Source organism: Mastacembelus armatus, chromosome 19, assembly GCF_900324485.2.
Source record: "Mastacembelus armatus chromosome 19, fMasArm1.2, whole genome shotgun sequence".
Classification (NCBI taxonomy): Eukaryota; Metazoa; Chordata; class Actinopteri; order Synbranchiformes; family Mastacembelidae; genus Mastacembelus; species Mastacembelus armatus.
The window spans coordinates 7842637-7870043 of NC_046651.1; the positions used below are offsets into that span (position 1 = coordinate 7842637).

General features: G+C 40.0%; 1 protein-coding gene across 1 annotated transcript in view; it reads right to left on the reverse strand.

Annotated features, from left to right (window-relative positions):
* Positions 1 to 22784: 22784 nt before the first annotated feature.
* Positions 22785 to 27407, reverse strand: part of shisa9a (shisa family member 9a) — a 40039-nt gene continuing 35416 nt past the window's right edge. The window contains exon 4 of the mRNA XM_026314684.1: positions 22785 to 26015. Within this exon, the coding sequence (XP_026170469.1) occupies positions 25099 to 26015 (917 nt within the window). The 3' untranslated portion in view covers positions 22785 to 25098. The remainder of the gene's footprint in view (positions 26016 to 27407) is intronic.

A 27407-nucleotide genomic window follows, 5' to 3' on the forward strand; every position in this document is an offset into this window, starting at 1 on the left:
TCTGTCTACATATGGACGCCTGATTTAGATTTTTGTCTGTGTACATAGGGACGCCTGATTTAGATTTTGTCTGTCTACATATGGACGCCTGATTTAGATTTTTGTCTGTCTACATATGGACGCCTGATTTAGATTTTTGTCTGTCTACATATGGACGCCTGATTTAGATTTTTGTCTGTCTACATATGGACGCCTGATTTAGATTTTTGTCTGTGTACATATGGACGCCTGATTTAGATTTTATCTGTGTACATATGGACGCCTGATTTAGATTTTTGTCTGTGTACATAGGGACGCCTGATTTAGATTTTGTCTGTCTACATATGGACGCCTGATTTAGATTTTTGTCTGTCTACATATGGACGCCTGATTTAGATTTTTGTCTGTCTACATATGGACGCCTGATTTAGATTTTTGTCTGTCTACATATGGACGTCTGATTTAGATTTTTGTCTGTGTACATATGGACGCCTGATTTAGATTTTATCTGTGTACATATGGACGCCTGATTTAGATTTTATCTGTGTACATATGGACGCCTGATTTAGATTTTATCTGTGTACATATGGACGCCTGATTTAGATTTTATCTGTGTACATATGGACGCCTGATTTAGATTTTATCTGTGTACATATGGACGCCTGATTTAGATTTTATCTGTGTACATATGGATGACTATTTAGATTTTATCTGTGTACATATGGATGACTATTTAGATTTTATCTGTGTACATATGGATGACTATTTAGATTTTTTTCTGTGTACCACATTTTGGTGTCCATATGTATGCATGGTGTCCATGTTGTGCCTCCATTTTTCTACAGTAGCCCATAAGGGACTAACCAAACCCTGGGTCTTGACATTTCCTGCTAAATGCTTCACATATTACAGATTGCACCTTTAAATTGCATGATACAAAGATGCAAAAGGTAATAAGCTCCTTTTGTAGCAAGAATATTTTGGAAGACAGATCAATCTGATGATGTGCCACTGGATGACCTCAGTTTTCAATCAGTGCTGAGTCCAGGGCTGTGTGGTCCCAGCAAGGAGATCTGAGCAGCATAAGCTACAGTCACAGCAAAGTTCAAAAGAGTAATTTCAGCTCCATTTCCTCAAAAAGTAAAAAGCCAACTTTTCTCTCCTATAGTTCGGTGACCCATCACCTCCAAACCCTTCAGTGCTGTGAAGGATCAATACAGAGACAGAACAGAGAGGACGATAAGAGGAGGAGGAACTGCACACCTTTTACTACCCTTTAATGACAAGGTGAATCTTCAGTTATTTTTTTATTAAAAACTAATCATGCCAAGGGGTTAGAAGTAGGAGACAGGCTGTTTTTTTTTTAGTAGGACAGAGTAATCTCTTCTGATGCATGCACTGTGGATAGGTGTGTGTGTGCTGGCTCTGTGGCCCCCCTGCCTTACTACTACTACTGTACATTATGCAGTTGCAGTATGGGCAGTTATTGCCAAACTGTTGAGCACCTGAAATTATCTGTGTGTTGCCATAGCAACACAGACAGTGTGTGTGTTGGAGCAAAAGAGGAAAGGATCGATGCTTTGCTGTAATTTGAAGTGGTGAGTCTTGAAATTGAATGAGCATCTACAATGCTAAAAAAGTGTGAATTTAAATGGACTCTCTCATCATGACGACACATAGTCTCCTTAAGAAACACATGTTAAACCAGTTCAGCTTCTCCACATATCAGTAATCATCTCACACAATCTTCCATCCGTCCTGGAAACATACGCTGAATCAGAGGGGGAAAAAAGCAGAGACTTGTACTGTTTTTCTGTTTGAGCTTCTGCCTCTGCTGCATCTTTCTGATTCAGTATTCTGCTGAGTAACTTTGTTTTGGATGAGGTTACAGCAAACTGTAAATTCACCCACGCAGTTGCACATAATCGGGCATAAACAAGGCAGAGATGGAGGGAATAAAAGAGAAGTAGCCAATCACATGGCTCTGGAGTCACAAACAACCCACTTCTCAGCTGCAAGAAGGACCGCCTAGCACTGATTAGCAGTTGTGCCTGGCAGTCACAGTCATCTGAATTTTCTTCACTCACTTTTCAAAACAAGGCACAAATATACAAAAATCAGAAGGCTACAGTTTTAATTTTGTCCTCAGTACTCACTTACAGTAGCTCATGAAGTTAAGCCAAAAATGCACGATGAATGGAGTTTAAAAGAAAGTGAGAGAGTTTGACCAACACATCATTGTGTTCATTCAGTATCATGAAGATGAACATGTATCTCATTTGGAGTCTGTTCCACATATATCGTCCTGACGTAAATACACACCAAAACTCCAAATACACAAAGGAACTTCCTAACAAATGCAGTATTTGCTCCTGTTTGAACAACATTTGCTAAATTCCACAGTACCCAGCTGTTTTAAACTATACAGTACTCAAACAAATAGGCTTAGGGCTCAGAGCCACAAACAGAGTAGAAGTTCTAATTACTGCAAAACAGCCAATGCATTGTTGATTTTAGTCTTTTCATGGGATTAGTTGACAGTAAGAAACAGAACACCAGCCTTATCCTCTAAAAAACACTACTACATAATTCCCATCAGAACAAATTTCATCCCATTCAGAATAAACGCTCAGTTATGTACAGTCTACTTCTCTCTCCAACTTTTTTTTATTCAGAGTAGAAGTTTTTTTTTTTTTTTTGATTTCTCTATTTTGTGCTTTATCATTAGTCTATACTGTAGGCTCTGTTTTGACCCTCCTACTGTAACTATTACACATTTCTTCACAGCAAGTACAGGTGTTATTATTAATGAGGATGAAGAGGATCTGTCCTTCTGGGCACCAGGAGAGCATCTCCTGGTCTATGTCGTGTCCAGTACTGTGCAGTGGGAGTGCTGGTGTGTCAGGTGTGACTGTGTGGCAGTGGCAAATGTTTTACATAGTTCATGGGTCAAAAGGAGACCCCCTTCATTTATTTTAATTAGGGTACCAGGGAGGTCAGGGCTGACTCTGTTGGGTTATTATGGACTTGGTGAAACATGGTAAAAGTGCTGTCCCAGTCCAATGTCTGCAATGTGAGCCAAGTGACAAGAATTATTCTGGTTTCAACCATCAACCAGTGAATGATAGTTCATGATAAATATTGTGAAAAAAGAAAATGAGAAATACTCTTTTGCACAGGGAACAGAGTGTACCTGTAGCTCTTTTTGCTCTGAGTCAACAAGTCATTGACACTCAGTGAGGCTGATCAAATAGCAGTTAGGGTACTAACTGGCATTCACATTTCACTGGCTGCAGAGATGGGCGCTTCATCTTCCACTAATGCCATCTGCAAGCACTGGCACCTCGCCCAGAGCAGGACACACGAGCTATGAGGGGCCCTGAGTGTGTGTGTGTGTGTGTGTGTGTGTGTGTGTGTGTGTGTGTGTGTGTGTGTGTGTGTGTTTGCGAGTGCATGTGAGATGGAGAGCGAGTGAATGACTGATAAATTTAGGAAGCAAGTAAGAGAGCTGAGTTAATGAGAGCATGTCCATATATTACAGCATTTGCTTTCTGAGCTCAGGTGGGAAAGAATAACAGCCAGTGTCCTTCACTGCTGTTGTGCAGTTTATGCAGAGCTGAGAATATATTCCAAACCATCTACACGAAATAACTGCAAAATGCATGTGTTTATGCCTGGGAGTGGAGATGTTGATATTTGTTGGCCAGCATACCCTTTATAATTGGAAAGCCGGGTGGAACAAGATAAACAGGACAAAATATGGTCTGATGCTCACACTAAACCATTTCTCCATGCATGGACACCTGTCAGGGTTTAATATTCTCCATTCTCCCTCATCCATATCTTCTCTATTAAGGTGCATTTTCATTTATACTGTATCTCATCATTGCAGACCTGCCATTTCTCACCTGCCCACTAGTCACCACTAATGAGTTTTCTACTCCTGATAGTCACCTGTTCTTACCTTACCTGTTTGCCTTCTGCATGATTAAATATTCTCAGTTTATATAACAGACTAACGCTGATTGGTTTTCTGACCCTCTCTATGGCCCAGTTAGCTAATTATTTCCAAATTTTTCCATCTTCTCTTATTCCAGGGATCCACTAATTAACCTGACTGGTTTAGTCTTTTGTTTTGGTATTTTCTAAGTCTGACTGCCTTCACTGTGCCGACTCTAATCCTACCTTTTTGGGCACCCAGAGACTGCTCGCTTGTCCACTGAATCTTAACAAGTGTGGTGACATCTGTTAGAGATAAGATGCTCATTAAGAAGACAAGTCATTAAAAGTGCAGTCACTCATGCTTAGTTTTCCTGCTTTCATCAAATCTGTAATTTAGTGGGATGTCAGGTCATTAAATGGCTAACTGAAAATGTACTATCTGCTGATTTTTGTTTAAATGTCCCCGTTCACTCAGTTTGACAATGTAAACATAAATGAACCAAATACAAAAAAAACCCAACTACTCCACTGCTCACACCAAAAAAATCTAATTGCCATTTTGTGTGATTTCTATTTGCTTAAGTTTGTTTTTATTGTTGAGTACATGTGCCACTTGTAGTAACAAATAAAGAATTGTCACCAGACTCTATGGATCATTTAGTATTAGCTGTTTTGGTGTTATAGCTCACAGTTTTAGTGTTTTGCTTCTTTTGTCAACAAAAATATTTTATTGATGACATATTTTCCACAATTAAAAACGGTAACACACGGTAAAAATTGAAAACAAAAACGATGATGAAGTGTTTTCTATTTTTGTTCAACAAATAAATATTAAATGATAATAAATTAAATAAATTAAATAATAAATAAAAGCTAGTTGTATCTACTGTAATTGTAGCAATATCATGGCAAACGGCTTGTTAGTCGTTAGAGTCATTAGCCTTGCTACTTTACAGTTTACAGTTTTAATTTTTTATATATCAAATATCTACAATGATATTCCTAAAGGAATATTCAGGTAGTCTTATATAAAAGTAATAGTTATAAGTAGTCAGAGTGTCAGTGTCAGTAACAGTCCAGTTCATGGTGGTTAGTCATCTGCCTTTGGCTAAGATGTTGTAGAGCCTGATGGCAGTGGGGATGAAGGATCTCCTGTATGGTTCAGTCCTGCAGCTCAGTGAGGTGATTCGTCCACTGCAGCTGCTTCTCTGCTCCATCAGGATGTTGTGAAGGGGATGGTCAGTGTATTCCAGGATGGACTCTACCTTTGTCTGTGAGCATCTCTCCACCACAGACTCCAGTGAGTCCAGCCTCATTCAAGTCACTGAACCAGCTTTTTGCATCAGTTTCTCCAGCTGCCTTGGATCCTTCTGCTTTATGCTGCCTCCCCAACAGCCTGCAGCATAAACCAGCACACTGGCTGCCATAGTTTGGTAAAACATGGGCAGCATCTTCCTGCAGACGTCTAGGGATCTAAGCCTAAGACAGGAACCGATCAGCAGTCTGTTGTATAAACTAAGTCATCTCTGCCCTTTTTATATTGTACACCTGTGTTCAGTGACCAGTCCAAATTATTGTCCAGGTGTAAATCTAGATATACAGTATGTAGCCGGGCACCACTTCAATGTCCACACCACAGATGTTGACAGGGTAAAGAGAGGACCTAGACCTTCGGAAATCCACTACCATCTCCCTGGTTTTAGTTGTGTTCAATAGGAGGCAGTTTTTGTGACTCCAGTCACTGAAGGCTTTTATCAGGCCGCCGTACTCTTGTTGAATAATCTAGCAAAATCAATTTACAGCAAACAACAGCAATAGACGAAAATGAGCACAACCAAAACAGACCAAAATATATTTACCCGATAGATCAAACAGCAGACTCATGACACAAGAAAAAATCTCATTCATCAGCCAGTCAGTTATTGAGTTAGTGAGAAAGTGTATGTAGTGTAATGTGTAATAACTGAACAGTAACAGAAGCCCTGTGGTCAAACAAAGAAGATAGGTATGTTTAAATTCTTTGTTCAAAGCTTAAAGTCAGTCATGATGATGATGTGATGAAAAAGATGAAGATTGCCTCAAATGGCTTTGCCCGAGGAAGGTTGAACTAAAGTTATCAAAATGAACTGCTCCGCATAAATGTCGAGAAACGCCATCTCACCAAACGGCTGAGGAACCAAGCCTTTCTTTAAAGTCTCTAATTTCAAATGAAGCGAACTATCAGGACCTGTTTTAACAGAGGGCACGAAGAGGAGCAGGAGCAGCATTATGCTTCTCATTATAACAGGATCCAACTGCACTTCTACCCCGGGCTACTGGCAAAGCTCATTAAAACAGACCAACAATGGAGTCACATACTGACTTCCTCATATCAAACAGGAATTCAGAAATTTCTCCGTCAGACTCGGTGAGGAATGTCACAGGCATGCTTTTCCACATTCTTGTACAAGTTGTTGGGGCTGTCATGGCAGGAGGTAATTTTGAGCTGCCACTTGGTAACCCGTGGGTGCTGCAGTCTTCTCACCTTTCTTAGCTAGAAACAGAACTTTGCTATTTAAGCATTCGCTCTTTCACGTCTTGACACCTTTATTTTCTGGTGCCATTGTACCTCAAAATGATTTGGACTGTTGGGTATTTATGCACCAGTGATTTCTTTATTTGTGATGATTGACAATAAAATGTGTTAGTATTTTAGTTCGACCATATATTGACCACTGCTTGCAAAAAAGTAAATAATTCCTAGTGATTTTAAGAGGTCACTTCATATGTTTTCCCACTCACCCCTTTCTACTGTATCTTTGCAGATAGTTGCAAATTTGTCAAATGTTTATAGTCAACTTATTTGCTAAATGTTTCCACTCTTCTGCATTATTATATCTCTGAAATATGTGATCGACCAATAGAAGCTACATGTTTTTCTGTAGCTGTGTTACAGCACTCAGAGCCTGAATAGGCTCCAAGGGAGATGGAAGTCTTTGTTTGAAAATGAGACTCAGTTTATTCATAGTTCACTAAGGCCATTGTCTTTATCAAACCAGCTATCAAGCTTTTGTTGGTCGAACCTAACCACACACAGAATTACTTTTTGTCTCAAAATGTAACTGGCAAAACAAATTAGAACTTAGTTTCCTGGAGACAGATGAACGTTGGGTTTGTGCCACCTTTTGTGTTGTCACTACAGCTGCAAGTTAAGGAATTGAGCTTTAGCTTACTTTAATGTAACTGGAGTCTCACATTTACACTCCTGTTGCTTCAGTTTTACATTTTTGGAATCATAGCTGTCTGGGACATTGAAATTGAACCTCCAGTAGCCTTTTTTCCCTGGGAGGGGCTTTACTTCAGGGTCAGGGCAGACTGTCAGGAGTTGAGAGAAGGATGAATGATGAATGCTTGCTGAATAGGCTGAGATACGTATGTGCTGCACAACGTAACAAGACAAGAGTTGTGTGAATAAGGGAGAAAAATGTTTAAGCAGGATTTAGAAATAAATGAAGATATTTTATTGCTTAATGAGTGTCTATTACACAGTACATAAATACTATTACTGGCTAACAAGGCAAAAAAAAAAGGTGTAAGTGGATAACTGTGCTGATACTGCAATGCAATTAATTATAGTATAATATACGCCCTGATATTTACACAGTAATTTGATGGCTGTACTTGACATCATTAGTATATTACAATTCAAGTTTTAGGATTTATGGAAATTATATGTAATGTGACAAACTTATTTGTGTGTGAGTTTGACACTATGGATCAGGGGTCGCATAGACCACTACATAGGAGAAACAGGAAGAAACTGATAGGCTTTAGTATTAGCTGAGGGTTAATACACACTATTCTCTGTGTTACAGCCTGGATCCAGCCAGAACAATATTGATTTGAAACAGTGATCCATCTTTGTAGTTGAGCCCGAACAGACAGCAAGAGAGACTCCGCTGAGCTAATAGCCTTCACTCACCGTCCTCCCTGCAAGCAGAAAACATGAAATGAGAATATAGAGGTGAAGAGTGTGCATGGTAGTGGGACAACATCTGTGTGTGTGTGTTTTAGAGTATGTTGTGACACAATGTGTGTGTATATAACAGAGAAGTGCCTATGGGATTTGAGTTGGACTGCCTATCTGGACTGTGTGTGTGTGTATTTGCATGTGTACCTTTGTGACAATGAATGGATGAGCGCACATGTGCAAATTTGGGTGTTTGTGTGTGTATTCGCATGCAAAGAGTTTAAGCAGTGTGATACCTCCCGGCGTCCCTCGTTCACCTATCCCCTAATCTCTGTCGACTCCCAGGTGAGATAACAGAGCTTGCTGACATTTGAATATTCCGACTCCTTGGCTGGAATATCAATTAAGACCAAGGCGGTACTCTCAGCTTTCTCTTTGCACTGCTTACCTGCTGTGCTCATTTCCCCTGTCACTCCCATCGGCCTGATTGTGTCGAGGAAAAACACAGAACACTTCATGCGGACAAGGTGAAAGCTGACCAAATTTGCACCACCATGGGGAGGTTTCATAAAGTTTGTGCTGAGCTGAAGTGCTCTGTTCTCCCTTCACTAAGTTGCCGATTTTCTCCAGGCAATCTGGAGAGATGAGATGCAGCGCTGCCTTAGATAACAGATACCTTTCCTTGTGGATCTCTTCTCTTTTTGCCGAGCTCCATGCAATTTCGGGGGATTTGATTTAATTCAATTTCCCTCTAATCTCGCTCTCTCATGCACATTAGAATGAGTGGAGCTCCGTGTGAAGTGTAGTATTGGGGGGGGGGGCTGATGAGAAATTTCCAGTTGCTTTGAGTAACGAGTAGCCTCAAAAAGGGAGGGTTGCATAAATCTGCATACATTACCCAAATGTAACCAAGAGCATATTGAAATAAAGTCATTCATCCTATCTCTGTCAAATCCTTCTGTCAACTAACTGTTCTCTGGCCTTACAAGAAAGTAAAATGATTACATTATTCATTATATGTGCTGTAGTGTACATAGAGCTGCGATGGAGCAACTTAGAAGTGTGTTTTTGGTCTCACACACTTACGCAGTCTAAATCTAGTATTGCTGAGGAAGAACACAGATACAGTGTTATTCTTTCCTGCTTGATTTATGCCGTTAATTCAAACACAGTGGAAATGAGTGAAGCCCCGGAGCAAAGCAGTTCAAAAGTTATTAAAATAACTCCAATAAATGTTCTGAAGTCACAATTCAAAACTTTGAAAAATGTTGGACTCAGAGGGAGGGAGAGAGGAAATGGATGATAGTGAGGAAAAGGAGGAACAGAAAGAGGAACTGGACTGCAAGATAGAGGTACACAGAGGTAGATATAGAAAACATAGAGTGGGAATGCTATAGCTGAGCTCACTATAACCCAATCTGGAGACATGGAGTCGGTAAAGGAACCATTGGCTTATTGTGTCCTGTTGGAGCTGCCTTCTCAGAGAAGCGCTGCTGTATCCATCTGGCTCAAAAGAGTCTGCTGAGTAACTTTGTTTGGGATGAGGTTACAGCAAACTGTAAATTCTCCCACACAGTGGAGAATCATCCAGCATAAACAAGGTAGAGATGAAGGGAATAATAAAATCCGAGCTCATATCTCGTGCTCTTCAAACAACAACTCATCATCCCCTCTCCTACCTTTCACCTCATCCTGTTACTTTTTATCTTTTTACTCTCCTGCCCAGTTGCTTCTTTCCCTTTTCTCCCTTTTCACTTGTCATCTTTCCCCTCTCTCCATCCATCCATCCATTCCTCCCTCCACACCTATCCACAGTTGTTGCCTTGGTAACAATACAAAGAGATTTTCTTCGCAGCTCTGTCGCCCTGGCAACACTTGGCTTTCCTCCAGGCTGTTGTTGGAAGCACGCCACCCTCCGGTCCACTCCAGCGGGCTCGTACTGACCACCGTCAGATCGAAGCCATTCATCAGCTAGGAATCACTCAAGTGCCGATCCTGCTGTCAGTGATCTCTGTAGGAGAAGCACATAGTCCATGATGGAGAGTCAGCTGCTGCGTTTCGATTGGGTCAAGTTTGGAGATTTTCTTCAAGCGCGATGGTCCTGTAGTGAACTGAAGACAGCCTGGACTGGAGTGGATTTACTGGCTTTGAGAATTACTGGTCTTGTTTCACTCCGTCTTTGATTATTTGGCATCACCTTCATCCCCCTCAGTCATAACTAAGTCACTGCATAACAGCCATGTGACTTTAGACCACACAAAAAACACTCCTAACTGCAGTTTAAACTCATAATCGCCACGTATGGAACTTTTCTACTGGTTTTTGTTGCCTGTACAATCATGGTTACACTGCAAACAGGAACATCCATCCATTGCAGCGTTTCTCTCTTGCGTGTGTTTTGGCTGCTGCGGCGTGTTTGCCCTTGTCGGCCATCGTAAGGAACTGCTTCAGCTGCCCGTGATTTCAGAAGTTAAAATGTTTTCAGATTTTCTTTAACTGTAGAAATTCTTGCATGACTCATAACTTGAACACTCCTGTGACTTGCTTTGGCACAAACGTCTCCCAGTTGAATCATCAGTACAAAAGATGAGCAACTGCTTCTGCTTCCTTGACTAAAAAGAAAAAGAAAAAAAAACAAATCTGCAGTCCCGTGTCAATAAAATTTGGGGGCGAGAAATTAACTACAGTTTCTAAAATGCATTTTGGCAAAGAAGAGCCAATCATCTAGCTTCAAAATCTGTTATAAGCAATGCTGATTGGTGAACGGCAAATATTATAGTGTTAAGGAAACTGATGACAAACTCTGCAGTAATTCTGGCTCCATTTTGCATAAATTCAGCAATTAGAGCACAGTGTTTTGTCCACAGACTCAACAATTCTAGTTTTTGAACTTCCTGCCTCCATGAAGCGTGCGTCTGACTGGTTTCTTTGCCAGAGCAACAGGAGCTGAGGCTCATGGGTGCTGTAGTACTTCAATGAAGACATCCATTTCCAGTACCAGTGGCCCTTCCCTGTTTGCAGCTTATCCCCACAAACTGTAATTATATTATACTGTAGAATATAATTCACCTTTAAATATAAGAGAGAAAGAATAAAAGGACTGACAAAATCAATAATAGAACATTTTTTAATTTGATATATTTTTTCCCTGAATGTTTGAATATATTTCTTTATTAAGAACTGACACTATCTTTCATATATTTGCCATGTTCTGAAAATCAAGAAAAACAATTGCAAATTACTTCAAACTGTTTGTTATAACACATGCAAAGTCACAACAGTTTTAGGTAGTACATATGAATGCCATTACGTTGCACAAAGGGTTAAAATTTTATCATCTTCCAAAACCGACATGTTTTTATTATTTTCTAGTTAGAACTATAAAATTATTTTTGACTGATTTGGAGCATTCGTGCGCTATCTGTGACAGCGGTCACCTTTGGTACCAATAGTTAAACACGAACGTATAGGGTTCATAACGGATAAACTTATGTTTGACTTGTGGATGATGATGTTGAGCAGAGAAAAGTGGCAGTCACCATCCTCCACACGGGCCCATAATTGCCTGCGCCACCCCTGCTGGTGGAACACAGATATTGCTGCAAACGCTAATGCTGCACAGCTGGAGCTGAAATCTTGCGGCACTCGCGAGGCTCGGCAGCCAGTTGGCAACTGAGAGGCTTATTACAACAGCAACAGGAGACTTGACATTTTGGATGTATTGTGCCAATGAGTAAAATGCACTTTAGAGATGTCACGCTAATGGGATTGTGTTTTGGCAGGCTGACTATGGCAGGGGTTGGGAATTTATAGATTTTACCAGGCCACAAGCTGGCACCAGTGCTCTGGAAAGTTGTGCAAGAGAGTCAGTATTGTGTTGTTTAGTCTTTTGTCAATGAGTTTACTTTTCCCAAATATAACAGGAATCTGCTTCACATTAAGGCCTCCTGAAAAAGAAAACAGATTAGACTCCTGCTTACCTTCAGTGAATGGCTCATGCAAGAATATGTTTGTTTTTCTCTCCTACATTTTCACTTTTTTATGTGAGGGATGTTCATACAACTGAAATTCACCAAAATCTCTTAGCTGCACAAACTTTTTGTAAACCACTGATGAACAAAACCTGTTCACGAGGACGTAGGTGTTCATGAGATTTTATTGCTAGTATAATCAGAGCCCCTAAAACCACCATATAAGGTTGCATGTTAAAAATGTTAGTCAGTTACTTGTCATCAGAGCAACACTGCACTGACAGAAATAAAGAGGAAATGGTTCCAACTATATGAATTTAGATGTGACTTAAAAATAAACTTGACTTGATGTGACTTGACTTAAAATACAGTATAGAGCAGTAGTCTTCCTCTCCCTGACTACGTTCACTCTCTCTGTTCCCCTTGACCCTCTTCTTTCCAGAATACTTTAGATGTTAGATATTGATAGAACAGCATGCACTAACCTTCAAAACATGTTTATATTTAGCAGCAAATTAACAATTCACACATCAGCTGCACATTTGCCTCATTCTAGTCACTAGTTATCAGCATATTCAGTGTAAAAATATTTGCCTGATCCACTTCTCTCTGCTCCATCCACCAGCTGACCTTTCCACCGCGATTAGTCTGTTTTCACAGCAGCGGGAAGCAGTTTGTCTGATTATTAATGACGGGGGGATGGTCAGTGACACTGACACTGTCCACAAGGTAACCCATGAGGTACAGTTATAGTCAGTGATGCTGTGCATGTACATGCATGTATGTGTTTGTCTATATGAGGGGAAAAGCTCGGATGACAGAATATAATACAGTGCATGGAAATCAGAAAATATGTGTGTACTTGAGTGAGAGATCAAAAAAAGGACATTTTAGCATTTCGGTTTCTGGGCTTGTATATTTGGTTGTGTGCATTTGTGAATGTGTTTGTAAAAATTAGTATTTAACAGCAAAAACTATGTATGTGTCTGATTGCAAAACCGCACATACATCCCTATGTATACAGCTACTTATTGCATATGTGTGTGTGTAAACGGTGCTGTCACAGTTTGTGTGTGAAGAGGCCTGGCAGGGCATGCTGGGACAGTTGGAAATAAAGAGCCATCTGACAGCTCTGTGCTGAAATGCACTCTGGGAAAAAGAAAAAGGAAAGTAAGAGAGTGGCCCATTTGACAGCCGGTGCACTGCCTGTGGTGTGTGTGTGTGTGTGTGTGTGTGTGTGTGTGTGTGTGTGTGTGTGTGTGTGTGCGTGCGTGTGTGTGTGTGTGCGTGCGTGCGTGCGTGCGTGCGTGCGTGCGTGTGCGCGCACCTTGTATTTGTATAAATTAATGTAAGTCAAGGTAAAGTCCCCAAAAGAGGAATGAAAACACACTTGTGTATGCAAAGATTTGTGCAGACGTAACTTTGTCTATTTCTGTTTGCACGTAGTGTGTGTGTGTGTGTGTGTGTGCGCGTGTGTGCGCGTGTGTGTGCGTGCGTGCGTGTGTGTGTGTGTAGGGTCCTGTAGTAACAGTGTGGCCCTCAGCGTCCATTTCCTGTCAGTGAGGACAACGAGAGACCTGCTGATGAACCATCTGGCATCCAGGTGCATCACTAGCTCTCTCTCTCTGTCTCTCTCTCTCTCTCTCACACTCCTTTTAAACTCCATCCTCCTTAGAACGTCTGTCTGTCTCGCTCACTCTTAACCCTGGGAAGATGCTTAACCCCATCGGCAGCTTGCTCCTACTGCCTTTTAAAATCGATCTCATCAGCAGGAATGATTAAAGTGTTTCTCTTGTTTCTTGTTGCCGTCCAATTTGCTCTGGATAGCACCATTGTTTTCTGTACCTACAGATTATGTCATCTGCTGAAATTATGTCTCAGCCCACAGATTAATTTGTTAATAAAGGGGAAAGATGTGGAACTGACTGCTGTGTTCATAAATAGTTTTTTTTTTTTAATCAAAGTGATTTCATTGGTGCAGTTATAATAAAACAGCCCAGGACACAGAAACTTAGAGAAGTGTGATATCATGAGAAGCACAGACCTGTGTTCACCTATGATGCATGTTAGACACATGGTCACTTACTTTTAGGTGCCTTCAATCCTGTTTATGCTTTGTTTCCATTAACATTTTACTAACATGTACAATTACTTAACCCTATATTTTGTGGCCTGTAGACAGTATTAATATAGTTTTATTTATGCACATCTGGCAATGCAGTGTGATGTTACAATTCAGACTTCAAGCTTCTGGACACTTGATGAATGAATATTTACTCTGCATCTAACACAGCTACACTGTGTTCCCTCATTAGTCGCTAACTTTATTTGTTTGCCATTTGGCGCTTGGCAGGTTGTACACAGTGGGTTTTTAGATTGTTTTTTTCTAAAAACAGGGACTTGCTGCAGCTGTAAATGCCAGTAATGAGAGCAATAATAGTGAACAAAGAAAAAACAGATGCTAAGTGAACTCCAGAGTTGGGTGATAATTTTCTGTTGGTTCATCGCTACGAGCAGTTATACATACTCATTTTTATTTGCTCTATTGACTTAAAAGTATCGATGGTTGCTGCTTCAATTAGCATCCTAACCTTGTGTTTATTTATACTATTGCCTTCCTTTTCCCCATATCTAAATCAGCATTACCACAGAGCCCTATTAAAGCCTCTTCAGTGACAGCCTCATGCTCCTAGTTATTCTGGTCAGTTCTATGTTGGTGTGAGTGCTTAGACAGCGGCAGGGCTATTTGCAAGTCTAGTTGATTTTATTGATATTGTTCTGTATTATAACACATTAAGCTATTTGTCCAAATCCTAAGCCTAGTTTTAATATCGACTCCAAGGCTTAAATTAAATAATAATTAAAACTATTTGAAGATGCTGTTCGTTCAATTCTGCATCAACTCAACACACTAAATTCAGTTGCATTTTATCACTGTACTGTCTAATGTAGCAGCTGTTTTGCTGTGCATGTTTTGCTCTCCCTGTCTTATGTGATCATATGTCATATTGTACCAATGTGGAAGAAAGAGAGAGCCTGAAGATACATGTCATCACCCCATATGTCTAGCTTCAGAATATATTTGAAAAGGTTAGAAATACTCCTGAAAAAAATAGCTCACACACATAATACCCACTGCCTCTCATTTACACTACAGTAAGACCTTTGACTGACCAAGTGCAGTCTGGCACAAAAGGGTAGAAAAAGGGGAATTTATTTCTTCAACTAGTCTACTGTACATTATATGTCCTTCAAAAGAGCATGGAGAGAAGCCTGGCTTAGCATTGTGCATTTTATCCCTGAGAGCCCAGAGTCCACTCTGTCTCTCTCTGTGTCTCTTTGAATACTGCATTATCTTGACAGAGCAAAAGCAACAGAGTGAAGGGTAGTAAAAGTCTTCAGGGACACTGGCCGGTCAATCCTTTTGACAAGATAGGAGTCATTGACCTTAGTATAAAGGGTAGTCCCATAATACACTGCCTTCTGTAGATAATTAGCTGTAGCAGGGTCATGAGAGAAGAAAAACACTCTGATGTGCAGTTGGACATCATGATAGGTGTGGCTCTGATTTTAGTCAGACTGTTCAAGTTCTGCTTGTAATTGTCTTTTTCTGCTGAACTGTCAGAACTGTTTTGTTTTGTTTTGGTTTCTTTACTCCCTCTTTTCTATATATTTTTTTGTATATTACAATTTACTTAAAGGCAAGGCCATTAAATAACATACATTTTCTAAGATGCCTCATTGTCTAAGCATCTTGTCATCATGTCTTTCTCATCTGTGTCATATTTGATGATAATTTTCTCCTTGAAGTTTGACTAACATGGAGAACCTCAAGTGTTCTTTGCTCTGGATTTTGGATTTAAACTCTTGTGATTACAATATTTTCTCTTTTTCTTTAATGCACAATTTTCTCTCTCTCTCTCTCTATATATATATATATATATATATATATATATATATATATATATATATGGAAATCTAGTCTGGACTAGAATCTAATGCTGAACTTAATAGAATCTGATTATATCAAGGAACATTTCTAATTTCAAGCAGAGAACATTACTACATTATGAAGGAATAGGAAATGACAAAGTGAGTCCCAGAGTCACTATCAGTAGTATCCCTTCAGGCTGTACATCACTCTCTCTTCACAGATTGTCTTACTCCTCCTGGTCTGAAACTTTGAAAGGGAATGGTTTATTTTTACAGATGCTGATTTTTACTGCCCTGGGCCATTAAAATTACATGCAATTTCTGGAAAGCAGAATGCTTTTTTTCCTACTATATAATTGATGTGCTGTGCAGTGAAATTTAATACTTCAGAAGATCAGAAATGATTATAAACACCAATAGAAGGACATCATCATCATCATCACATTATTTATGATGATATAGGCAGCAAAACTACCAATTGTATTGCATGCTTCATAAAGATTGATTAGAGCTTCTAGAAACTCTTCCAGATGATTGTATTTTAAAAATGTTGCAGGTGTTTTTGGAAACACTGTAGTACAGAATTTTCCTTTTTCCTTCAAACAAAGTGACCTCCCCATTATTGTTTTACCATACTTCAACACAGCATAGCCTCCTGATAAAAAAAAAATAAAAAAATAAAAAACAAAAACTGCAGCTGTGTTTGATATATGATATAGCCTTGCAGAGGTTTTCATCATATTTGTTATAGCGTAACTTATTCTTGTTTAGATCAATGTCTACTACTTAGGCTTGATAACATGTGGTATGCCCCAGGGCTTAGTTCTAGGGACGTTCTCATTTTCTCGTCTTTATTTTCTTATGTTATTAGATATTTTTTTATTATTGTCATAGCTGCGTGATTGTGAGTGTGATAATGAAGATCATGATAAAAATGGTAATCATAATCTGTGACAGTAGCAAAGAAGACAAAGAACAAGTACCAAACGATGACTGTGATGATGCTGATGATGGCCCTGATTGTGGAAGTAGAGATCAGTGCCAGATGGCTTTAAACACATAGAAAGCTCTTGTTGTGCAGCTCCGCTCTGCTGAGCAGGATTCTGGAAGTAGGGAGGGATTGGCAGGGGAGAAGGAGGAAAAACAGGTTTGCTTTGTTTTGAGCTAAAATCCCTGGACTGTTTACTCATTGCTGATTGTACTAGCAGCCTGAGTAATTAGTGTAAATTCACATTGTGCAAATGCATGTATCTGTTGTGCTGTGTGTTTGTATTTAGATGGAAGGAAACATTTTTTGTTTACCTTGGAAGCATAGTTCAGTTCAAGGTTAAAAATATAAAAATATATATTTACAACCAAAACCGCAGGTTTCATTTTTGTTCTTGTGTTCGAAGACAAAAAATTCACTCTTATATCTCTTATTACAAGTAGTTTTCCACACACATATACGCACAAATGGCTTAATTAAAGTTTCCAAAGTCATTGTGGCTGCTCCTTTTTGTTCCATTATATCATGCGATATTTTAAACTGGTCAGCAGTCAAAAAACATACAACACGTTTTCCTCTTTTTGCTTCACAATTAAAGCCACTCCACCTTTCACCAGTTGAAAGCTGCAACAGGAGGTGATGTTGGGTTAACATTAGCAGTAACTAAATGCAGCTGTGATGGGGCTGTAGGAGCTTTAACACTCAACAGTGAGGCTGATATCAGTGGGATAAACTTGCTAAATCCCTCCTTGAGGTGGTTAATTTAAATCCTGTGCAGGACTGGTAGACCCAGTTTTAGATTGACATCTGTGAGACATTGAGGTTTCAAATTATAAACACTGCTAAACTTGCTGCCAGTTTTGCTTTGTTGCTATATATAACTGTATTTCCAAAGTTAGTCCAGGCTAGAAACGTCTTTTAAACATCAAATGTTTCTTTTTTTTTACGAAGTAGAGAGCCAAGGGAACCAGAGAGGAGGAAAGAGGGAGGGGAGATTATATGAAAAGAAAGACAGGGAATAAAGAAGAGCTGAAAGACTGTACAGTAGCACTTCCTGAGTACAAAAGGACACAGAACTGAAAGCGACACTAAAGTAAGGCAAAGAGAGGAGCATTTTTACAGAAGTCATCTTTTATTGCCACGTAAGAAAGTTGGATATAGAACAATGGTAATATACTGTCAGATGGCAAATCAACAACAAAAGAAGACCAAAAAAATATATACCTGTCATCCCTCGTCAAAATAAGGAACAGACAAATTCATAGCAACACTATGGTGATATATTTCTTGGACAAAACATCTGCTATATCTCTTTTTCTAACAATATTTGAATAGTACCAAAATACAGCTTTTTCATAACTTAATTTCACAAATTATAAAGTCAGAAAACAGTAAAGGGACAATGGGGCATTACGGTGCATATTATAAGCTACTCTGCAAACAATAATGGGCAATGGGCTCTAATATGGAAAAAACTTTACTAGTTACGCATAAATGCAGTGATAGGGCCATATGTATCAATATACACATATGCATAAATACCACAAACTGGTCTGGACATCAAAAATAGAAAATTGGATCTCATATAACTTTGTATGTAATGCATGATTAACACCAAAATGAGTTAATCAATGAGTTATTCTATAAAAGGATATGCTTGCTAATGGATAGTATTCATATCGCAAATAGCTTATTGATTCTTCAAACGTAATGAAAAATCCCTTGGCTCTGAACCATAGCAGAGGTCAATAACCAGAGAATGACTTTTTTTTTATGTCCAAATACTGATATCCTTCTGGTAATGCTAACAGCAAATATAATTAATACAGATTTATGATCAAAATCATACATATAAAGCATACAATAGGAGCAAACCTTTTTAAAACAGATGTTGAGCATTACTAGACAACAAACACTGCATCTCCTCTTCCTCTGTGTGCATAAATAGACAGCTCAGGATGGGTGAAAACATTGCACTTAAAGACCGATGCTATACAAAATCGTAAACATAGCTGACGAAAACGCCTTTGATAATATAGTGATATATTAATTTATTGACCATACAGATGCTGCTCTTCATACGCTGTAATGTTTACAATGCCGTCAAGATCAGCAAATGACAACTGTAAAGGACAGAAAAGAAAAAAAGTGGAGAGAAATCTGGTAAAAATGTACTGCAACTTGTGTTTGAGCCCTTTAGTGTCATCTGGATGTACTGTACATATTCCACTCTCTGAGCATGCTAATGCTGCTCTTTCTGTTCTTTAATGAAGAGTATACTGCATTTTATCTGTAGTGAATAAGGGAGAAAAACACTGTCTTCTCTACTTCCCCACCATGAATATTTACAGGCAACTGCATTGTAGTTTTTCAGTCTGACACCAAGAACAATCCTTTTTCTCACTCAATACTCCAGCAGGAGCTGACAAATGCATCTTCCATTGCATTTTAGAATTGGCCAAAATGTCTACAGGACTCAGCGACTGAAATAATTTACCTTCATTAATGATCAGTAGAGTCTGCATGTCTGGGTAATAGTGGTGTAGCAACATGAAATCACCGGACAGAGGAGTTTTGTGTGTGTGTGTGTGTGTGTGTGTGTGTGTGTGAGTGTGAGTGTGAGAGCCAACAGTTGTCTCTGATTCACAACTTTCCAAATGGAGTTGTTAGTGCAATATCAATAATTCAAAGCTTCCTCCCTGTTAAGTGTTGACATTAAGTCTTTTTCCTGTCTTTGTGCAGACAGTGACTGTGGACTGAATCCCTGATGCAGCACCGACGCTCTTAACCAAAGTTCTCTGGGTTTCAATGATTAAAGACCACAGTGAGATCCCATAAACCCCCATGGCCACTGGTCCCAGTACACTTCCTGTTCTGTCTCTTATTAAATATTCCTTGTAGATATTCCACTGTGGGCTTTTGTGTCCCGGTGGCTTCCTCTCCTGCTGAACAAGAGAGCCTGATTTCAGCACAACTTGTCTAATGTCTAATGGGGATGTTTTTTTTTTTTTTTTTTTAAAAGGCCTCAATCTGAGCCAAACCAAGGGAGATGTTAAACCACAATCCCCATTTTCATATCCGATTCACATCTCCTCTGACTGCCTCGCCCTCTTTGTCACCTGCCGCTTTCTGTCTCTCAGTGAAGCTTGTGTGAGCGAGTGGGAGTAAAAGCTTTTGTACTATTCTGTTTTGTCATTGCTAGTACTTGTCCGTGTGTATTTTGCGAGTGGGTAGGTGGGTGAGTTTGAAAGGTGTTTGCCTTCCAGCTTTACATCTATCTTGTTTTAAGACAGTTCATTAATGTCAAAATCTCTCTTGCCCATGCTGTTTGCTTTTCTCTGTGCACTTATTGATTTGATGTTAGGAGGCTCCCACAGCGCAAAGGTAGGTAGCTAACTCCCCAGCTCAACATTAGGTGAGTCAGGTGTTGCAAGGATAAAATGAACAATTGTAGAGAGCAGTGTTTTTTTTTGGGGTTGGGAAGCTGCTAAGGGAACACCGATCAAGGATACACATGACAGAGTGGACTGGCGGACTGGACCGTGCCAATTCTGAAGACAAGAAAAATATATACTAATAATCTAGTGTGTCATCAAACTACACATAGCACTGATTGGTTGCCCAACATAGCTGGTCTGTAATGCTTCATAGCAAAGTAAATCAAAGGGGAAATTATGAAGAAGATCCAAGACAGAAAATTGCAATTTGTGCTTGAAATTGTCACTCACTTAGGAACAAAAGGTGTTCATGCCAGACACTGGAAGTTTACTTGATTAAATAAGCCAATCAAGGAGACATGGCTCACTTTTCTCTATTATGACCAAACTATGGTGATTTATATTGAAAAGATGGGTGTAAATGCAGTTAAAAGGATTATATTTGCAAACAATCCAATATAGTGATACTTATTAACTGCAGGTCATAAAGCCAGTGCATATTGTGCTCAGGTGTTATGTGGTGTTAATACCACATAACATCAGGCTGCATGTTTGACTGCCCTGATTCCTGCCCCTGTTGCTGATCAATGTACCAGTGAACCGTTGCACCCTCTAACTTGGGTCTGATTCCTGTAATTAGGCCAATTGCACTTCCACTCTTCATTTGACTTCCATTCATCCGGGAAGGAGAAAAAATAGTAAAGAAAAAGCTTTGCGATGTGGCAGGCAGTGCACCCACAGGGTAATCAAGACCTAGATGGCTTGGAGAAATGAGTTCACACTGAGTGGTCATCCTTATTTGGATCTCATTTGGCAATGTCATGGTTGGTGGTTGATAGTAAGACCCTAGACACAGAGGTAAAGCTGATTGATCACTCTAAAGGAATGTAAGGGTACAGAAAATGAAGGCAGACATCTCTCAATTATGTAATTATCTTCCAAATACCAACAGCACTCGAAAATGAGGAATAATGCAAATTTAATTTTCTGTGGAGCTGGTACATGTATGTTTTACAGTTGTTTCTTAGCAACTAAACAAACTGACTGTATTTATTATTGTATGTTAAGCAAAAACTGACAAATATTCTATTTGGATCTATGTCAATATTTGTTGTTAAAATAGGGAAAACAAGCACCTTATCATTATTATCTTATCAATAAATAATAAGCAGACATGCTCACTGCTGCCACTGTGACCTGGCTGTTTTAGGCTTGTACACTACCTGTGTCCTCATGTCTCTGCTGCTGCTTTTTTTTTTTTTTGTCTCACTGACTTGTGTGATGAAATTGTCAGACATGACTGCCTCCTGAACCCACTCATCTGTGGCCCTGACCCTGTCAACTGTGACCCAGCCAGCGTAACCAATTCCCCACTTTCTATCAGATTTATTTAGCCTGTTACGGTGAGGGATGAGGGGTTTTTTTTTTTTTGTTTTTTTTTTTGTTTACCCACTGTTTCCACTGCCCTGACTGCTTCCTGATTTTTTTCCAGTGGCCGCTTTTGCAGAACTGAATGGGCTTTAGGGATTGAGCAGCATGAGGTGGCAAGAAAAGTTCATATTTCCACATTTCCGCCTTGCTGGATTAAGTCAATTGGGTCTGATAATGCACATCTTGAGCAAACATTGACCTGCTTCTCAACTCTGTCACAAACAAAACCGCCAGCTGTCAAGAAAGTGAGGAAATAAATACAAGGAGGAGCAAAAAAAAAAAAAAAAACATAACTGGTGAAGGATTTTCATTTGAAGCAAACAGGTTCATGGGATTGTGCACTCCATTTATATATGATTCACTTTGTTTGGTTTGTTTGTTTGAGTTCTGAGTTCTTCAGAGACATTAATCATATGCCAACTTTGGCTTCTCTCACACACACAGGCATACACACAGAGTTATAAAGTGAAATATGTGTAGTGTTCAGGACACACACTGGTACAAAATTGCAAACTGAATTACATTTTTTTGGCACAAAGAATCAATCACATATATTTCCTGCTAGAACAATGGAAAAACCAATCATGCCTTTCAAGGTGGGGGTGAATTATTATTCACTGTCTCATCATAAGTGTATTTCACTATCACAGAAAAGATTCATCACTCTGCTCTGAAGGTCTTCCTTTAAGACATGGTGGGAGCAAAGCAGAAAGAGGGGTGAAAAGAAGGGTAGAAGGAAAAAAAGCATGGAAAGAGAGACAGTGAAAGGCTATTTATATATATAAAAGCATAATATCAGTTATCGCTACAAAGGGCCAAGGTCTGGAGTTTCACAGTCTTTCATGTACAACAGGCGCAGTAACAGTACTGACTCTGCTGTGATGACGCCTGCCGCTCAGCACTGTGGGAGCAGAAGGTAAGCAGAGTCCACCCTGTAATGTATTCTCTTCATGTTAATGTATTCTCTTCGTGTGTGCATGTGCTGGGTGTGATACATTTTAATGCCGTGATGACTCCTTAACTTCTCTTCCACAGCTTCAATTTGATCTCAGTTTTCCAGTCATGTGACCCTCAAGGCAGTAGAGGTTCAGCCACTTGAAGCAAAAATATCCCCTCCTACAGCAGCCCACCCCCCCGATCTTACACTTGGCTGACTTAGTTATTTCAACTTGCTTTTGATTTAGAAGCTGTGGTATTAGACCTCCTGTTGCACCTCAGATCTACTATAGATGCAGGCTGGATACATAGTGTGGTACACGTAGTCTTGTTCTTTCTTTTATATTTACATGCTTTAAAACGGACATTTTTGTTGTGTTTCTGTTGGAACTACACACAAATGTCTATGACATAACCGCATTTACATGTACGTCAAATGCTTCACATTTTTAATGTGGCAAAGCACCGAGTACAACCTGATCACTTACAAATGCATCTTAATCGCACTAAAGAGAGTCATAGAGATGGAAGCAGCACTTTAGATAATAAGATCAAAATGATAACAGTAGCTGCAGCTGCTAAAAAGTATCTCATAATTACAAAATAAGCAAATATGCATGGAGAAGCCCTTAGAAGATTTGGCCTATTTGCCAGACTTAAGGATTTATTTTTGTGTTTGAGTCATGTAACCCAGATAGTTTTTTTTTTCTGCTGCTTGTGATGTTTTTTTTTAGCTAAGGCTTGAGTACAGTGAGTGATCTAATCAGGCCTATTTTCTTATGGCAGCATCTTCCATTACCATTTAAAAAAAGAAAAAAAAGTGGTATTATTATGCACTTATTAGAGTGGCAAAAGCAAGAGCTATTGTCTAAAAGTAAAAAAGTGGAATCATTAGGTCCAGTATTAAAATGCTGAGAAGCCAATGTGCACGTTTTGTTGACCCAATTAAATATTTCAGGCATATAGTTACTTGTCCTTTATATGTACAGTATCTGTGCTGTCCACGTTCCCTTTAAATTAATACATAGAACATATTTTTAATTAGACAATCCGTTTTGTCCACTGCCAGTAAGGCCCTTTCTGCCCAGAGCTACATCAAAACAGTCCATTTTTTGCACATTTTATTATTTTTTTAACTGGAGTTTAACATTTTGTTGCCCAGTGTTGTCGCAGTTGTCGCAGTGACAATGACGCACTTCAGGTTTATTATTTTGAGGTGTTTCTAGGCAGATTTTATTACTGTACAACTGGACAGAACCAGACTAGGCACTAACACCCCCCTGTCCCATGTCTTTGTGCTAGGGTAAACTAATAGACAGCTGCCTGTAGCTTCAAATTTAATGTAAGTCATAAATGTGGGGTCAGTCATTAAACAGTTCTAATTCAGGTGTAGTCATGTATTAAAAACCTGTGACTGAATCAAAATGACCTGACTGCCATTTCTAATAAATGAGAATTTTACCGCAGTGCCCAGATTCAAGAGAGGAATATCATTTTGGGGAAATGCTGAACTGAATTTTTGTAACAGTAAAATTTAAAGATGACAAATATGCAGAAATCAAAATATCAGCTATCTGGCAATTAAATGTAATCATTCTTCAAAAACCCATGGTGTGTTTCTACAGTATATAATGTAAGTGTGTGTTGTTGGAAAACCTGTCTGTACGTGTATGTTTCTGTGCGTTTGTATGTATTAGAGAGAGAAAATGATGCTGAGAGGAGCCTCTGCTAGCTGTGGCATCATCATCCAGATGCTGCCTCCTTATCCCTCCTCTGGGCCAGCTGTCACCACACAGACGAGATCAGAGCAGAGCAATGTCAGTGCAACAGTCTCCATTCGCTGTGGTGGAGCCTTGTGGTAAAAGGGCAACCTTTAGTTGCAGAGCTTACGAAGGCGCTTCTGAATAGCCACGGTACAAAGCCGTGCATCTCTGCAGTCCAAAGCCTAGCGCCCTCATCGCGTGTGTCTGTTTCAAAGCCCTCAGGAGATTTTGCGTTGAATCATGAGGGAATGTTATTTCTTCCAAACCATTCAACGCTTTGTTGGGCAGTTGAGCAACTTGATGTATTTCTCCTTTCCCACGATGCCTCTGTGCTTAGCACTCAATCCCTTATATTGCTTCTGGGTTTGGATCTTACATTAAAGCCAATCCATTTTATTATCAGTTCCACTTGCACTCTGCACAGATATTATCATTTTAAAGATGTTAGACCACACTCTAATATCACCACAGGTGTACTGACATGCCTGCTCTGTAGGCTCTTAGTTATTATGGTTGCAGATGCCACCTCTTGACAACAGAGGTTTCTTCAGTGATTTAGTGAACTCTCTGAAACCAGGACCAATCAGACATGGTGTCACTGTCCCACCACACTCACCAGTATACCAACAAACCTCGACTTCTTCACACAAACCCACACATAGATCTGCACCTTTGAGCACCCCAGGAGTTGGTGTCTCCACTCAGAGATTACTTGTGCCACCACCCCACATGCATCCTTTCACCCTCTTTTTCTCCCTTTCTTCCTCTCTCACACAGTCACCTCTGTCTTGCTGTTGGTCACAAAGTAGGGCTGTGTTGGGAGGAAGTGTTGGCTGTGACTGTGGCCTCTAGTGGCATGGAGCTGGTTCGGCTCCAGCACAGTACACTGAGGCCTCTTGTGCCCATAGATCTTCCTCCGGCCCACCGTCTCAGTCCCATCCCAGCCCTTTAGCCCCAACCCCATTGCATGCCCAGTCGCAATTGTGTTGGAACTATATGCCAATGGGCGGCCCATTGTAGCTGAGCTAGGGCCAATGGCAGTCTGGGCGGCCCTGGACATGCCCAGGGATGTGCCACCTGGCATGGTCCCTGCCATGTGTGCCAGGGAGGTGGCCCCGAGTCCTGGCGGTTTGCTACTGTGGCTGTAAACATGGGTGTGAGAGCTGTGGGTAACGTGGCCATGGCTGCCTTTGGGTTTCTGGCCATTTGGCTTGAGTCCCCCTCCTCCACCAGCTATGTGCCGTTCTGTTGGGAGGGTTGAGATGGAGGAGATGCTTGGCATCTCTGTGACATAGGTGGCCACTGGCTCTGGAGTCAGTGGACCCAGGGAGGTCATAGGTGTCATGGAGGTCATTGGGGTAAGGGAAGTCATTGGGGTAAGGGAGGTCATTGGGGTAAGGGAAGTCATTGGGGTAAGGGAAGTCATTGGGGTAAGGGAGGTCATCGGGGTGAGGGAGGTCATGGGTGTCATTGATGTCACTGGGGTCATTGAAGTCATCTGAGTGATGTTGGGGTTCATAGGATTGGAGGTCATGGGGTTTGAAGCCATGGGATTGGTGGTCATCGATGACATGTTGCCCATAGGGGATCTGGAGTTGCCCATTGGCTGAAGAGGAAGACCACCTTTTGTTGGCAGCTCCACCATCAGTCGGCGCTTGTTGTAGAGTTCACCATTGTACTTGGCAGCTGACAGAAAAGGAAGGGAGAGAAACAGAGATCTAATGAAAATGTTAAGCAGACAGGACAGAGCTGCTAAAAAGCACAGCTGAAATCTAGGGTTAAATGTTGAAATCTAAATAAATTAGTTTCTCCAGTTTGACTGTTTGTTCAGCTGTAGGAAAAAACAATATCGTTGGCTTTTCTGTTTTTGCTCCTGTGGGAAACACAGAAAACAAAACTATTATGTATAGTGACTCACAAAATAAGACTTTCTGCAGCTCCAAACTAAGACAGACACACAAAGGCAGAATATTAGATAAAACATCCAATTCTTTTTTTACTCCCACCATCTGAAAAAGTTGTAAAACAAACCTTATGTATATTTTAACTTTGTTAGTCAGCCTCCCCTCATGAAAGTGACCAACCAGGGTGTCAGGGCTGTTGTATACGCCTGCATATTGAGGCCTGTTGTGCCACTGGAGGAGTAAAATCAAAAGAAAGGCCCAGAATGTCTCCTCCACATCGCCTCTTCCTCCCTTATAAAGCCAAGGAAACATCTCATGTCTGTGTGCTGGGGTGGTGTTCACTATGATAAAAGGTAGAAAGATGTCTGGAAGAAAATGTGCAGCCATTTGAACATGCACTAGTTATGCGTGGTAGTTATTTTTCAAACATGGACCATATAAAGAGATGTGAGAGTTCAGAGCTTAGATCTTTCTGATGCATTTGTATGCAGCATTTGGTATTTTTGGATGAGACAAAAAGTTGCCAGCCAAAGGCATGGGTCCAAGGTTGTTACAATGTACTGTATGCATTCCACTTGTCAAATAGTATATCCAGTGGTGCAGGTCTATTGTCTCAAAATGCAGATGGTTGTTTTACATTGTTTACATTGTGGTTGGCTCGGGGGGCCTGTGGCAAGTCAAATGTATGACATATATACTTCATTCATATGGATACATTTTTTCCTGTTTCTGTCCTGGCATGAATGGCAGCACAGAAATAAACGTGTAACGGGGGAAAACAAGTACATTTACTCAAATACTGTATTTAAGTACAATTTTGAGCTATCTGTACTTGAGTAGTTCTCTTTTCTGCTACTTCATATTTATACATTTCAGAGGAAAGTATAATTTTTGTAACTTTAGTTACTAGCTACTTTCTGGCATCAGATGAATAAAACAAAATAAAGTCTAATCATGAAACATTATTGATCGGTAGGAAATGCATAAGCTACCCAACAGTGTGTAAAGCAGCTCAAATAAAACCACGTATTAGTTAATATCTACATTGCTACAATGAATTGATAAATCCAATATTGCATCAATAAATATAATAGAAAAATAAGAAATACATTCATGTGAGATGTGCTATTGGGTACTGTACTTCAAGTATATTTGGCTGCTAATAGTTTTTTTT